Source organism: Xenopus laevis, chromosome 3S (genome assembly GCF_017654675.1).
Source record: "Xenopus laevis strain J_2021 chromosome 3S, Xenopus_laevis_v10.1, whole genome shotgun sequence".
Classification (NCBI taxonomy): domain Eukaryota; kingdom Metazoa; phylum Chordata; class Amphibia; order Anura; family Pipidae; genus Xenopus; species Xenopus laevis.
This window is the reverse complement of record NC_054376.1, coordinates 83802137-83818075: the sequence shown is the minus strand read 5'-3', so window position 1 is coordinate 83818075 and position 15939 is coordinate 83802137. Positions and strand designations below refer to the sequence as shown.

The window sequence follows — 15939 nt, the reverse complement described above, 5'->3', positions numbered from 1 at the left end:
GGGGAAATTCTCTTGATTCCTTTATCATGTCCACCATAAGCCTACATATTTTCTATAACAATTGCCAATGTTTCCATCAAATTGTTGTGAGAGTGGGCTCTTGCATGGCAGGTACTCTAAGGGAATCTAGGAAACACACTCTAATTGAAAAGACAGTCATGACAATTCATATGCCCTTCTTTCATTTACATAGTAACATAGTAAGTTAGGTTGAAAAAAGACACATGTCCATCAAGTTCAACCTTTTGACTTTTTTTTTTTTTAACCTGCCTAACTGCTAGTTGATCCAGAGGAAGGCAAAAAAACCCATTTGAAGTCTCTCCAATTTGCCTCTGAGGAGGCACCAGCCTGGGGTATCAGTTAAGCAATTATCATCGCTGGGGATGACGTTGTCCACTGAGAAGTACTTTGTAAAAAAAAAATATTCTCCTAATCTAAAAATGCTAGCAAAGGCTGCAGCTGGAGTTTGTATTTACAGATAGCTTCTGAGAGGGCTAATGATTTGTTTAGTGTTTGTACCAACAATGAAGTACAATGATGCATACCTCACAACTGTCCCGTTTTTAGAGGGACAGTCCCTCTTTTGACAGCTCAACTCGCAGTCCCTCATTTGTACTGGAAAGTCACGTTTTTCTCTGCACTGAACAGCCACAAAAAGAAACAAAGTTTCTAACTTAATTGGCTTTTGGCAGAGAGCCCAGAACAGCCACAGCTGCAGATAAGATACTTTTGTAACAATTTTGAGATAAGCAAATAAGTATTTGTAACAATATAAGATAACAGGTCTCTTGGGAAAACTGACTTACAGCTTAAAGGACAATTCACCTTCATTAGCAAAACTGTAATAACTGGAAAAATAAACAACACAGAAATGTGTTCATAACCTGCCAAATGTTGTAAAATGAACATGGTAATTAGGCGGTGTGGCCACAAAAATGGACGCTGCAACTTTTTTGTCCCTCTTATTATTTTCTAAACGTTGGGAGGTGTGCTACTTAAAACATAACATTTTGTCTTGTCTAGGGAAAGAAATAAAGACACCAGACGTCTTGCACAATGAAAATAATAGTAACGTTAATGTAATGTAAAAGGAATGAAAATGATAATGTTCAGCACAAGTCCTATAGTCAGTCTATTAAAGTTGATATGGTCAAGCCCATTAACTGTATATTTCCAGGGTCCGCCTAGCACACCAAAGAATTTCCTCTAACGCCGCACCCAATAATTATTCCCATTCATCTAGGTATGATCATGTCCTTAAACCCACTCCGAACTAGGCACAACCCCGGAAGCTGACGCATATTCGTTTTTGGTTGCTAGGGAACACGGCGCAGGCTGATGACGTGTTGATGCGTCATGTGAGTCCTGGTGTAACCGGGTGCAGCTGATTCTCATTTCCTAGTTAGTAGATCTCTGGATTTAGAAGAAGGAAGACTTCACTATGTCTCACCAGACCGGCATCCAGGGTGAGTTTGAGGAGACTAATAGGAGACTAATAGGAGACTAATAGGAGACTAATAACACTGCAGGCACCCGGGTGACGAGGTTCAGTTATAGTAGGACTCCAGTGATAGATGAAAAAACAAAAAACAGATACGGTTTCGAAAGGCGGGGGGAGGATTACCCAGAGGAGGCTGCCTATGGATCAGTTTCCGTTTCTCGGCAATAGCCTTTCCCACAATGACTACAGGGCACCAGTACAGAGTGTTCGCTTCTAGTCAGCCGGGTTATCCTAAGCAAAAGAACCAATAGGATCTCATTTTATAAAACTTTAAATGTCAATTAAATCTGTCTATTTGACTTGGGGCAAATATGTAACAGGATTCACATCAAGCCTTTTGTAATAAAATGGTATAGTATAGCTGCTGGATACTGAGCATGGAGCATAATGTGCCATTTATTTTCATTTGCTCTTGGCATAGCAACTGTAGAATGTAGGGCCCCGGATTAATACAAGATGATGTATTTGGAATTGAAGCATTGGGTATTTGTCTGCAATCGGCCATATTAACTTTAAATCCAACTGAAATCTTCCAAGACCACTTCCCTGACCCATAACCTTATGCTATAGATCTTCCCCCATTATATGCTGCGGTTTTTCCAGCACCGTTTCATTTTTTTTTAATCCTATATTCGTGGTTTCAGCATAGCTCATTTGTAGCCACAGTTTTCATGTATTTTACAGGCTATATATGGTTTTTAATCAAATAGTGTGTCTGTGTGTGTGTGTGTATATGTATATGTATATATATATATATATATATATATATATATATATATATATATATATATTAGAATCGCCAAAAGAACGCACTCATATGACTTTCTATAGTGCAAAAAAAAAAACTGGTTTATTTCGACGTTTTGGCTCACAACTCAAACCGTCATCAGGAAGTGACGACTTGATTTGTGAGCCAATACATCGAAATAAACCATTTTTTTTGCAATATACAAAGTCCTACGAGTGCGGTCTTTTGGCCATTGTGATATTTATCTGTTGTTGACCTGCACCAAGGCAGTGACAGAGTTTTTGAGTGCACCAGTTTTTGTGTAAATAAATATATATACAGTATATATACAGTGTGTGTATATATATATATATATATATATATATATATATATATATATATATATATATAATTCATTTTCTTGGTTTGTCAAATATAATTTGACCTTCGACTGTGTGTGTGTGTGTGTGTGTATGTCTGTCTCACACCCCTCGATTAATTGATCATATGCATATTGAGCTACAGTAAATTGTCCCATAGATGGGAATTACTCTGGCTAGCTCTTATTGTATGTGAGCAAAGGCAGACTGACTTAGCCTCTGCTTTTCATTTACCGGTATAACTTTCAGTTGCTTGGTGCTTACAGTGAATTATATAATGTATTATACAATTATATATTATGTCTAGCTGTTTAGTAACTGTGTGTTGGTTTTGAATTCTGTAATTAGATTAAGTTGAGTTTCAGTATTGTTTTTTTTACCTTGATTTCAGAAATCGGTCATAATTGTGCCTTTTGTTTGTTAAGGATTACTTGCAGTCTTTCTTTTCTTGGCTTATAAAAAAAATCCAATCCCACTGAATATATCCCTCCTCCTGTTTTGATATAATACATCTTCTAAAGAAATTATTTAGAGTAAAACTTGTATAGCAAGTTTGTGATAAAAAAACAAGGACAATATTGTTGAAAGACAATTATTATGTCATGGAATAAATTACTGATGGCCTCATTTTTGGAGAGGGAATAAAAAAAAAAGTGTAATAGCTCTTGAATCCAGAAATTCCAGGTATAGGTTTTGTGGATGCTATCCTATACCTGGATAGAATAGGTATATAAGTCTACCTATTTATGTACCTTAGGATAAAATACATGGTACTGTTTTATTAGTAAAAGGATTTAAAAAAAATATATATAGAATTATTTGCTTAAAATGGAGATATCCTTCCTGTATTCTGAGCTTTCTAGATAAATAAGGAATCCCATACTTGTACTAAAGCAGTGTAACACTTTGAAGTCTTTTTAGAGAAAAAAGTGGAAGCCCACTATTATTCACTAACATACAGACATTAATGGTGCACCCATTGGAAAATGTCCATTTAATTTATGTATTTATAATAATATTCTATAGACAGACTCCAGAAGTTTCCCTGGGACCCTTTTACAGACCTCCTAATAAGGAAGCTATCAAGAGCTTGAACATCTTGGCATTAGAAAGCTATGCTGTTATTTAAGGTAGTTGTTCAGAAAGTATTTGATCTTAAATCGAAATCCTTTACTTGCTCAGTTACTAAAAGTTAAGTTTAAGTGCATCTGCGGTACCTACAGTATTATAGGAAAACGATTTGTGTGCATTTTATGCAATGAACCAAATAATGGAGCAGTACATTTTTCTGTATTCATAAGTTTGCCCGACCTCTCATGCAAGCCAATGCATTTCACCAAGCAAAGGGTTAAGTGTTTGCTTGATCCATATTTGGTATCGGCTGCCATGGTTATTTGTCAGCTGGTTGATACAGCTTGTAGGTATCTTTGCAGATATAATGTTCAATTTACTGGTTTGTACACATGTAGGTATAATGGAAATATCCATTCTAAAATAGTTAATATATTGGGAAATAGTATATATTTTAATGACAAGCTTCTTATAAGAAGGCACCCCTTTGTTTTTACTTAAAACAACATTATTATGCATATATTTTGCCTGTAAATAAATGCTAACTAAAGTGGAGCTCATTTTGCCAAATAAAGGATATTTGGTAGGAGCCACTGGTTGGGGATTACTGAAATAGATGACTAACCCTTCTGGAGCCAGTACATAAACAACGAGCAGCACACAGAACAGAAATGCTGATTATTGACATACTTTTTTTTCACTTTGCAGAGGCCTTTGAATCATACACATTTTATGTGTAGGAATATGCCATAAAGAAATATGAAACAGGCACAAACAAAGCCTGGGTAGTGTTTACATAAGGTTAGGATTATTGGTGTTCCTGGTTGTAATTCATGAAAGTTCAATCAAAATGTATTTGCCGAACCCTGGTTATCATGAACAAACCACAGACTTTACTATTGGTTTTGGCATTTGAATAAGTTGGGCAATCATTACTATGAATGAGCCCACAACTGGTGTGCAGTTACTAGGGTTGAGTAATTGTTACTTTTCTGCTGCACTTCTGGAACCTGATTGTTTCCTGTATTAAAAATTCACAATATATGTAATGAATTCATCCTGGCTGAAAAGAAATGTGTAAGTGAACCTCTGTCCTTACCTTGAATAATTAATGTTAAATGAACAGGCGAGGGTAAATATTTTCTTAAAACTAATTTAAACTGTATCCAAATATAGTCAGTTTGCCAGCAGAAGTAACTCATTAATAAGTTATGGTTCATCAGCCTTGGGGAGGACTTTATCATTAATCTAAAGCCTTAACCATGTTCCAAAAATTTTCATGTGTACTTTGATGCATGAAGTTTGTTTTCTTGGTCAGTGTTCAGTTAGACAACTGAGGTCATATTGAATTCTAAAGAAAAGCAACACATTATTACAAGATAAGCTTCTAGCAGTTTGTGCTTCATTAGTTTGTCATCTGAATCGCAGTCTGCTTTCTGTAGTTCGAATTCTTTTAGAAATAAGAACAACTATACAGTTACACGGAAGTTCCTTTCCAGGCATTCTTATCCGTGGGGAAATTTATATAAATCATGCATGAGAGCAGTTTGAATGCTAGTCAGGGCTTCTTTTGTGTCTGTGACTTAGTATGCAGTCATTTGTGTGTGGAGGTGAGTAAGAAAATAAAGCAGCAGTTATAGTTAACAATGTTACCACCACAGCAGTTAGTTTACAGGGTTACCACATCATGTGAACTAGATCTCCAATATCAGAGCTGCATAGCAACAATAGTCTTGGCTAAAAACAGTGGCTGTGAAGTGGTTCTCTTTTAAGGTGTCCATAATGGAGCAATATGATTAGCGGTTTTAAAGGAGAACTAAAGCCTAAGAAAAGAAGGAGGCTAGAAATGTTGTACATTATATTTTGGACTTCTGTGCCAACCCAAGGCAACCCCAGCCCTTTAGCAGTGATGATCTATGTCTCCAGAATGTGCCCCAGTAGCTCCCCATCTTCTTTTCTGCTCATTCACTGCACATTCTCTGTGCTGCTGTCACTTACTGAGCTTAGGGATCCACACAATATACAGTACGCATAGAATAGAAATGTCACAATATAAGGCCGATTAGTAATTAATACAGATACTTATTACATGGCAGCACAGAAACCAGTGCAATTAGCATCAGGATTTAATAATCAGCCTTGTCGCATAAGCTTATATTACAGGACAACCTAATTTCCTGCTTGATAATTTGCAACAACCCCTAAGCTTAGCTTCTCAACAGCTGCTCAGAGCCCACTGAGCATGTGAGTGTCGCAGGCACTTTCCAACATGGTAACCCCCGGTGACAAGTTTGAAGTCCAGGATCATTACTGCTATTGAGAAGCAGAAACTTTAGCCTGGTGCAATAAGTTCAGCATTTTTAGACATATTAATTTTTAGGGTTTGGTTCTCCTTTAAGAGGGAATATAATTAAAATCTCAAGCATTGCAAATGTTTAGTGCTGCTCGCAATGTAAAATCATTCGCTGTCAAATATTACATCGCTCATTATCGCTAAGCAAAGGTTAGCGTTAACACCTGCTCTGGAGTTTTGTTAAATATTTTGTCACAAAAAGCCCTTCACAATTGCGAAATTTTATTACATACACAGCACATGATCACAAAAGCCATTTGTTTGCAAACTTTGAGGTCTCAAATTGGTCATAAAGGACCCAAACAATGAAAATCTTGGTCACTAATGTTCGCAAAGGTGTTTGCAACGGTTTTTGCACTTACGAAACAAATTACATTCTCCCATTAGACTTTGCACATCTTTGTCATCATCCCACACTTAAGATTGCATTCTGCAAACTAAAGAATTATGCAATAGTATTTTTTTATTTTTTTTTAAAGAAACTTGATGCCGTTCGTTAAAAAGTCTGGCTCAGGATAAAAATCAGTAAGGTAGTGATGCCAAGTATTTGGTAAAATCATAACAACCAGTGTGGAAGTGACAATCCCAAGATCTTAATTTAATTAAGCATTGGGAAAATAATAAACCCTAATTTGTCCAAAGTATATCCATTAGAGTTTTTGTGTAAAATTTGGGCTCTAATACCTTCTCATACCAGTAGGAAAGGCAATAATACTTGGTGGGGTAACCAATTACTACAGGTATGAGATCTGTTATCCAGAATGCTCAAAGCCTGTGTGTTTCCGGATAATTGTTTTTTCGATAATTTGGATCTTCATGTCTTGTCTACTAAAAAATAACATTAACTTTAAATAAGCCCAATAGGCTGGTTTTGCCTCCAATAAGGATTAATTATATCTTAGTTTGTATCAAATACAAGGTACCACAGGAACATTTCTTGTGCTGTACAGTTATGGGACCTGTTATCCAGAATGCTTGGGACCTGGTTCTTTCCGGATAATGGATACCTTAGGTCTAATAAACCATAAACATTAAATAAACCCAATTGGCTGGTTTTGCTTCCAATAAGAATTAATTATATTTTGGTTTGGACAAGGTACTGTGTTATTATTAGAGAGAGAGATCAAATAATCCAAATTTTTTAAAATGATAATTTTATTATAATGGAGTCTATGGGAGATGGCCTTTCCGTAATTCAGAGCTTGCAGGATAAAAGGTTTCCGGATAATGGATCCCATACCTGTACTTTATTTAATTTATTTGTTATTTAAAAAAACAAAAAAACAAAACAAAATACATACAATAGTTATCACACAAGTGCATTGGGTCCAGATTTCAGTGATATTTTTTCTCATGGCTTTATTTGCTTGCCTCAGCTAAACTCCTTATCTTTTTTACTCTTACTGCCAAATCAGGTAAACACCTTTTCAGGCAGCAGTGCAGTAAATGTAAAAATGCTTTGTCTTTTACTGAAACTTCCTTTGATCATACATATATATATATATACACATACACACATACACACATACACACATACACACATACACACATACACACATACACACATACACACATACACACATACACACATACACACATACACACATACACACATACACACATACACACATACACACATACACACATACACACATACACACATACACACATACACACATACACACATACACACATACACACATACACACATACACACATACACACATACACACATACACACATACACACATACACACATACACACATACACACATACACACATACACACATACACACATACACACATACACACATACACACATACACACATACACACATACACACATACACACATACACACATACACACATACACACATACACACATACACACATACACACATACACACATACACACATACACACACATATATATATATATATATATACACATATATATATATACCACACACCACACCACAACACACACACACACACACACACACACACACACCACACACACACACACACACACACACACACACACACACACACACACACACACACACACACACACACACACACACACACACACACACACACACACACACACACACACACACACACACACACACACACACATATACACACACCTATGCTAATAAAAACTATTTGATTCACAAACTACTTGGAGTGCGGCTCTATCCAACTGATTAAGTAATAATATACGTTGAGCCTGCACCCACGCTTATACCTAAAATCCGGATTAGAGTGTGGCTGCTTGGCTTAGGGTTCGGATTCGGTTCAGCCTGGCAGAAGGATTCGGCCAAATCCGAATCCTGCTGAAAAAGGCTAAATCTCGAACCGAATCAAATGGAGTCCGCACTCTCATGACTTAAACTTTTTTTATTTAATAAAAGCTACAAGCTGACGAGGCCTTTCTCAAAGCATAAAAATACACAGTGGAATATGCCTTATATTAACACACTGGCGGGAAATAGCTTAGATAATAATGACATGTAACCTTTGTCAGGTGTGAATATCACTTAAGCTGCGTCTTTCACAGCATCAATTAACATTATACCTGCATATCTATAATGCTCGTCAGTTTTTAAACATAAAACTACACAACTCCAAAAGAACATATACTAATAAAATAACAAATCTAAACTGACACTGTTCTGATTGTAACATACTTACTCCTATCTTGTCTAAATCTTACAATCACTTGTTACAACATCTGTCAAAATGTATCGAACTTGAGAATGACTCAAAGTGTATACTAGTTGGTCATTGGATCGGTTTCTATCAATAAAAATCTAATCTTGTATTACGGGGCAAGTGTTTATCCGCGCACCAATATATCAACATACGCTAAAAAACTTGTTTGTTCCTCTAACTTAATTAACAGTAGTTGTACATATTTTCCATGTTGATTAAAAGAAGTTAAGTACACAACTGGGCATTTTATCACTGCCAAAGCTCATATAAACCACATCCTTTGGTAATGCTCAACCAAAATCTAAGTTAAACTACATTAACCAAAAACATTTGGAAAACCTAAAACAACTAATATATTAATTGAACCTGGCATATATTATTATTATTATTTATTAATAACATTGTTGGTATTAAATTTAGTATTGTTCTTAGAAACAGAATTGTTCCTGCCATATCCTCCTTCATAGATGCTCTTAAATCTGATTTGATTATTTTGTGCTTGTATTTAAAGTTATTAGGAGTAGGAGTCTGTACGGTTTTGGAGCCTCCAACTCCAGAGACCCAAAATTGCATCTGACTCCACAGTTCTGATTTTAAGGAGTATTATAACATGCTACACTAAACTGTCAGGGCACGCAGGTGATATATATAGATGGATTTGATAAATATATAGAGATAGAGGGAGAGAGAGATATGGAGGGAGAGAGAGAGAGAGAGAGAGAGAGAGAGAGATATGGAGGGAGAGAGAGAGATATGGAGGGGGAGAGAGAGAGAGAGATATGGAGGGAGAGAGAGAGATATGGAGGGAGAGAGAGAGATATGGAGGGAGAGGGAGGGAGAGAGAGATATGGAGAGAGGGAGGGAGAGAGAGGGAGGGAGAGAGAGAGAGGGAGGGAGGGAGAGAGATCAGCCCCATGAGCTACCACCATAAAGCCTGGCTTAATAACCAGACCCAGGGCAAACCATGCGCCCTGAAACAACTGATCAGCACCCACCCAAGACTCCCACCAACTGACAAAAGGCCAAATAACACAAAAAATAAAGTCAAAGAGCAATACGTCTGTGACTGGAGGAACGAAATATCAAATTCCCAGAAACTTTCTATCTACCAATCACTGGGGAGAGAGTACAGACTGGCCCCATATCTGGAAAGGCTACAGAACCCCAAAGACAGACAGATCCTGAGTATGTACAGACTGAGTGCCCACAACTTGGAGATAGAACAAGGACGGCACAGACAGACCTACAGACCCAGAGAGAACAGACTGTGCCAGCGATGTGACCAGGAGGCCATGGAGGATGAGGCCCACTTCTTGCTACAGTGCCCCAAATACTCAGCACTGAGGGACACCCACTTCCAGAGATTTTCCAGTCACATCCCAGACTTCACATCCATAAAAGAAGAGAGGAAACTCCACTTCCTACTGGGAGAAGAGACAATAGCTGCACAATATATGACTGTCATAGACTGAGAGAGACCCCACTTTCCCCTATTCCCATAAACTGCCCCCCCTAACCCCACCCATTTCACCCCTCTACCTGCTTTGGCAATGCTTAATGTATTTGGTCCTGCCAATAAAGCTCATTTGATTTGAGATGGAGAGAGATGGAGAGAGATGGAGAGAGATGGAGAGAGATGGGGAGAGATGGGGAGAGATGGGGAGAGATGGGGAGAGATGGGGAGAGATGGGGAGAGATGGGGAGAGATGGGGAGAGATGGGGAGAGATGGGGAGAGATGGGGAGAGATGGGGAGAGATGGGGAGAGATGGGGAGAGATGGGGAGCGATGGGGAGAGATGGAGAGAGATGGAGAGAGATGGAGAGAGAGGGAGAGATGGAGAGATGGAGAGAGAGAGATGGAGAGAGAGAGATGGAGAGAGAGAGATGGAGAGAGAGAGAGAGATGGAGAGAGATGGAGAGAGATGGAGAGAGGGAGAGAGAGAGATAGAGAGAGAGAGAGATAGAGAGAGAGAGAGATGGAGATGGAGAGAGATGGAGGGAGAGAGAGATGGAGGGAGAGAGAGATGGAGGGAGAGAGAGATGGAGGGAGAGAGAGATGGAGGGAGAGAGAGATGGAGGGAGAGAGAGATGGAGGGAGAGAGAGATGGAGGGAGAGAGAGATGGAGGGAGAGAGAGATGGAGGGAGAGAGAGATGGAGGGAGAGAGAGATGGAGGGAGAGAGAGATGGAGGGAGAGAGATGGAGGGAGAGAGAGATGGAGGGAGAGAGAGATGGAGGGAGAGAGAGATGGAGGGAGAGAGAGATGGAGGGAGAGAGAGATGGAGGGAGAGAGAGATGGAGGGAGAGAGAGATGGAGGGAGAGAGAGATGGAGGGAGAGAGAGATGGAGGGAGAGAGAGATGGAGGGAGGGAGAGAGAGAGAGATGGAGGGAGGGAGAGAGAGAGAGATGGAGGGAGGGAGAGAGAGAGAGATGGAGGGAGGGAGAGAGAGAGAGATGGAGGGAGGGAGAGAGAGAGAGATGGAGGGAGGGAGAGAGAGAGAGATGGAGGGAGGGAGAGAGAGAGGGAGGGAGGGAGAGAGAGAGAGAGGGAGGGAGAGAGAGAGAGATGGAGGGAGGGAGAGAGAGAGAGATGGAGGGAGAGAGAGAGATGGAGGGAGAGAGAGAGAGATGGAGGGAGAGAGAGATGGAGGGAGAGAGATGGAGGGAGAGAGAGAGAGATGGAGAGAGAGAGAGATGGAGAGAGAGAGAGATGGAGAGAGAGAGAGATGGAGAGAGAGAGAGATGGAGAGAGAGAGAGATGGAGAGAGAGAGAGATGGAGAGAGAGAGAGATGGAGAGAGAGAGAGATGGAGAGAGAGAGAGATGGAGAGAGAGAGAGATGGAGAGAGAGAGAGGAGAGAGAGATGGAGAGAGAGGAGAGAGAGAGGGAGAGAGAGAGGGAGAGAGAGGGAGAGAGAGGGAGAGAGAGGGAGAGAGGGAGAGAGAGAGAGATGGAGAGATGGAGAGAGAGAGAGATGGAGAGAGGGAGAGATGGAGAGAGAGAGAGATGGAGAGAGAGAGAGATGGAGAGAGAGAGAGATGGAGAGAGAGAGAGATGGAGAGAGAGATGGAGGGAGAGAGAGATGGAGGGAGAGAGAGATGGAGGGAGAGAGAGAGAGATGGAGGGAGAGAGAGAGAGATGGAGGGAGAGAGAGAGAGATGGAGGGAGAGAGAGAGATGGAGGGAGAGAGATGGAGAGAGAGAGAGATAGGGAGAGGGAGGGAGAGGGAGAGGGAGGGAGAGGGAGGGAGAGGGAGAGGGAGGGAGAGGGAGGGAGAGAGAGGGAGGGAGAGGGAGAGAGAGGGAGGGAGAGAGAGGGAGAGAGAGGGAGAGAGAGGGAGAGAGAGGGAGAGAGAAGAGAGGGAGAGAGAGGGAGAGAGAGGGAGAGAGAGGGAGAGAGAGGGAGAGAGAGAGATGGAGGGAGAGAGCGATGGAGGGAGATGGAGAGCGATGGAGGGAGATGGAGAGCGATGGAGGTCTAGCTATAGAGATGGAGGTCTAGCTATAGAGATGGAGGTCTAGCTATAGAGAGACAGATCGACAGATCTAGAGAGAGATATAGAGAGAGATGGAGAGATGGAGAGAGAGATATAGATAGAGAGAGATATAGATAGAGAGAGAGAGATATATAGAGAGAGATATAGATAGAGAGAGAGAGATATATAGAGATAGAGAGAGAGAGATAGATATATAGAGATAGAGATATACGTAGATATAGATATAGAGAGAGAGAGATACGTAGATATAGATATAGAGAGAGAGAGATACGTAGATATAGAGAGAGGAGAGAGAGAGAGATACGTAGATATATATAGAGAGAGAGAGAGATGTGTGTATGCATAGATTTGTATATATAGGTTGCAAACATAGCTGTCCCGGAAGTGCACTTTGGGGTACAAGTGATTAACATACAACATACTTAGTCACCCATTGTGCTATTGTCCATAAATCTGGTCTCTGTTAGGATTTATGTTTTGTTTTTAAATAACTGCCTTTTGTAAGTATTGCACAGGAAATGTTCTAAAATAATGTATTTTAGTGATAATATAGTTTCTTGCTTGTGTTAATGTTGCCACTGATGTTGTTTTTAGATTGTAAGCTTCACTGAATCAGGAACTGGTGTCAATCATGTATAATCTCTATAAAGCACTGCTATAGTTTTCTGTGTATCTATAAAACATAAAAATAATTGTCTCTGTTTACAGCAAGTGAAGATGTGTTGGAAATGTTTGCCAGAGCCAGGAATGGAAAGTACAGGCTTCTTAAACTGGACATTGAAGACGGTAGTATTCTTTTATTAAATTTTATTTTACTGTATAAGAGATACTGACACCAGAAATTAAATCTTTTTTTACATCAATCATAAGTCAGGTTTAGGATCTTCAAGTAGCAATTACTTACTAAAGCAGCCCTATCTCTAGAAAACGATCAACATGACCGATGGGTAACTTGAAATGCACATCAATATTTTAAGCAGGTATGAGACGGAATGAAGGGTGCTTTTATACAGGCCATGGAATTCCATGGTGACTTCGAAAATCGTCCTAAACAAGGGGTATAGGTATGGAATAAGTTGTCTGGAAATCTGTTATCCAGATAGCTCTGAGTTAGGGATAGGCTTTCTCCCATAGACTCCATTATAATCAAATAATCCAGATTTTTAATTTTATTTCTTTTTTCTCTGTAATAATAAAACCAGTTTCAAGCATTCTGGATAACAGGTTCCATACTTTTTTTAATTTTCTGGATAAGGGATCTTTCTGCAATTTGGATCCAAATAGTTTTGTTTTTGTTTCCAATTAGGATTAATTATATCTTGGTTTGGATGAAATACAAGACATTGTTTTATTATTACAGAGAAAATGGAAATACTTTTTAATAATAATTTAATAAATATTTGGATATCTGGATAAAATTTAGTCTATGGGAGACCTTTCTGTAATTCTAAGCTTTCTATATACACATATATACAGGTATAGGACCTGTTATCCAGAATGCTCAGGACCTGGGGTTTTCCGGATAATGTATCTTTCCGTAATTTGGGTCTTCATGCCTTATGTTTACTAGAAATTAATTTAAACATTAAATAAACCCAATAGTCTGGTTTTGCTTCCAATAAGGATTAATTATATCTTAGTTGGGATCATGTACAAGCTACGGTTTTATTAGAGAAAAAAGAAATAATTTTTAAAAATTTGGATTATTTGGATAAAATGGAGTCACTGGGAGACAAAATACACGCACGCACGCACGCACGCTGTGTGTATGTATATATATATATATATATATATATATATATATATATATCAGTTTACTGGATAATGACACCTGTTGGGTATTATAAGAAATGAAAAAAACTAAATGTATTCACTTATAATAATTCTCTGTCCTTTAATCTACTAGCTGTGATTGTGCTGGTACTACCTGCATCACCAATAACCATAGCATGTTATAATCTGTTGAGAACTGTAATGCAGCCACAAGGGCAAGCGATGTAACTTGTATGCGGTTATTTTTTAGGTTTAACTGTTTGAGGTGTTAACCATTATGAATTTGCTGGCTGTTCTAATGTTACAGTATCTATCATATAAATTAAGGCATTTTAATTGCTTATGTTGTCATCAAATATATGACTTGTAATGTTTTCTAGTTCCTGTTATCAACAACTAATATTGTCAGGTTTATTTATTTGGCATGCTGGTTTACTCTCTTTAGAGCAACTGACTGTGAGTGCATGTGAAAAGCCAACAAGATCCTGGGAACAAGAATATGACAACTTTATTCTACCATTACTGGAAGACAAACAGCCATGTTATATTTTGTACAGGCTTGATTCTCAGAATGCGCAAGGCTTTGAGTGGATATTCATTGCTTGGTCTCCAGACTACTCCCATGTAAGTGTTTTGACTCAAAATCAATGCTTTGTCACAAAATCAGAAAAAAAAAAAAATGTAATTAAAAAAATCCATTAAATTAAAATCCAGTATAAGTAATGTGATATATATATATATATACATCAGAGCCATCAAAAGGACTACAGGCAAATTGGCTCCTCTAAAGCAGGGGTGCCCAGAAGGTAAATCAGGATCTACCAGTAGACCTTTAGGGCAGAGACACACGCTCAGATTCAGGGAGATTAGTCGCCCAGCGACAAATCTCCTCTTCTTCGGGCGACTAATCTCCCTGAACTGCCTTCCTGCCGGCTAGAATGTAAATCGACGGCAGGATGGCACTCAGAGCACTTTGTTTTCCGAAGATTGCTCACGAGGAAACTTTGGGAGACTTCGGAAAATAAAAATCTCCCCGAATCTGAGCGTGTGGCACTCCTGCTCTAAAGAAAACGACCAGGACCAAATGGTCCAGGAAATTTGTCTTGCCAAGTACATTTTCTGTAAATCTTCAGCTTATTCACACATTAAAATACTACCCTAATGAAGCAGGATGAAATGTACTGTACTTTATCACTGGATCACTTTTTCCTGGATTTTAAGTTTTCTTGAAATTTACACAGTTTTGACCAAGTCCCCTGGAAAACATAAAAAGTTCTACTGTAGATATTTATACAAAAGTTAAAAATGTGATATTTAAATACATTTCAGGCAGGGGATTACTGCAATTTCGATGTCCCGCTGTTTTTTATTTTGGACAGTATCTTTAGGAACTCTGGCGAGGTTGTACCCTCTGAGGCCTATTTTATGGCATCACTTACTCATGTAAAAATTACATTCTTCTATGCCATTTTATATGCTAACATTTTTTTACTTTGTATTTTATTCTGAAATCCTAATAGGTTATTGCTCAGTTAGTGGGAGATAATCTATAAACTGTAAGAATTTTTCTCACAGGTTCGACAAAAAATGCTTTATGCTGCAACAAGAGCCACTGTGAAGAAGGAATTTGGTGGAGGACATATAAAAGAAGAAATTTTTGGCACAGTTAAGGTATGTCTGCGTGTGCTTGCCAAATTATTATACAGCTATTACTTATCTTATTGGATTATGTTTGTTAATAACGAAGGGAAACATCAGAAGTATGTTATTTGTGGGTGGATATTTTTAAAAATTAGTTCTATCTAATCAGTCACCCTGATAAGAAATCTGCCTCTCTAAGGGCATTGCAGGTTGCAAGGTTCAGTGTATTCATTGGCAGGATCTTAAAAATGCCTTTTAATTGTGTGGCACAGCATTT

At 38.8% G+C, this 15939-nt stretch overlaps 1 protein-coding gene across 1 annotated transcript in view; it reads left to right on the top strand.

Annotated features, from left to right (window-relative positions):
- Positions 1–1411: 1411 nt before the first annotated feature.
- Positions 1412–15939, top strand: part of twf1.S (twinfilin actin binding protein 1 S homeolog) — a 30832-nt gene continuing 16304 nt past the window's right edge. Inside the window, 4 exon segments of the mRNA NM_001094014.1 lie at positions 1412–1466; positions 12957–13034; positions 14467–14645; positions 15597–15692. Of these exon segments, the coding sequence (NP_001087483.1) occupies positions 1442–1466; positions 12957–13034; positions 14467–14645; positions 15597–15692 (378 nt within the window). The 5' untranslated portion in view covers positions 1412–1441.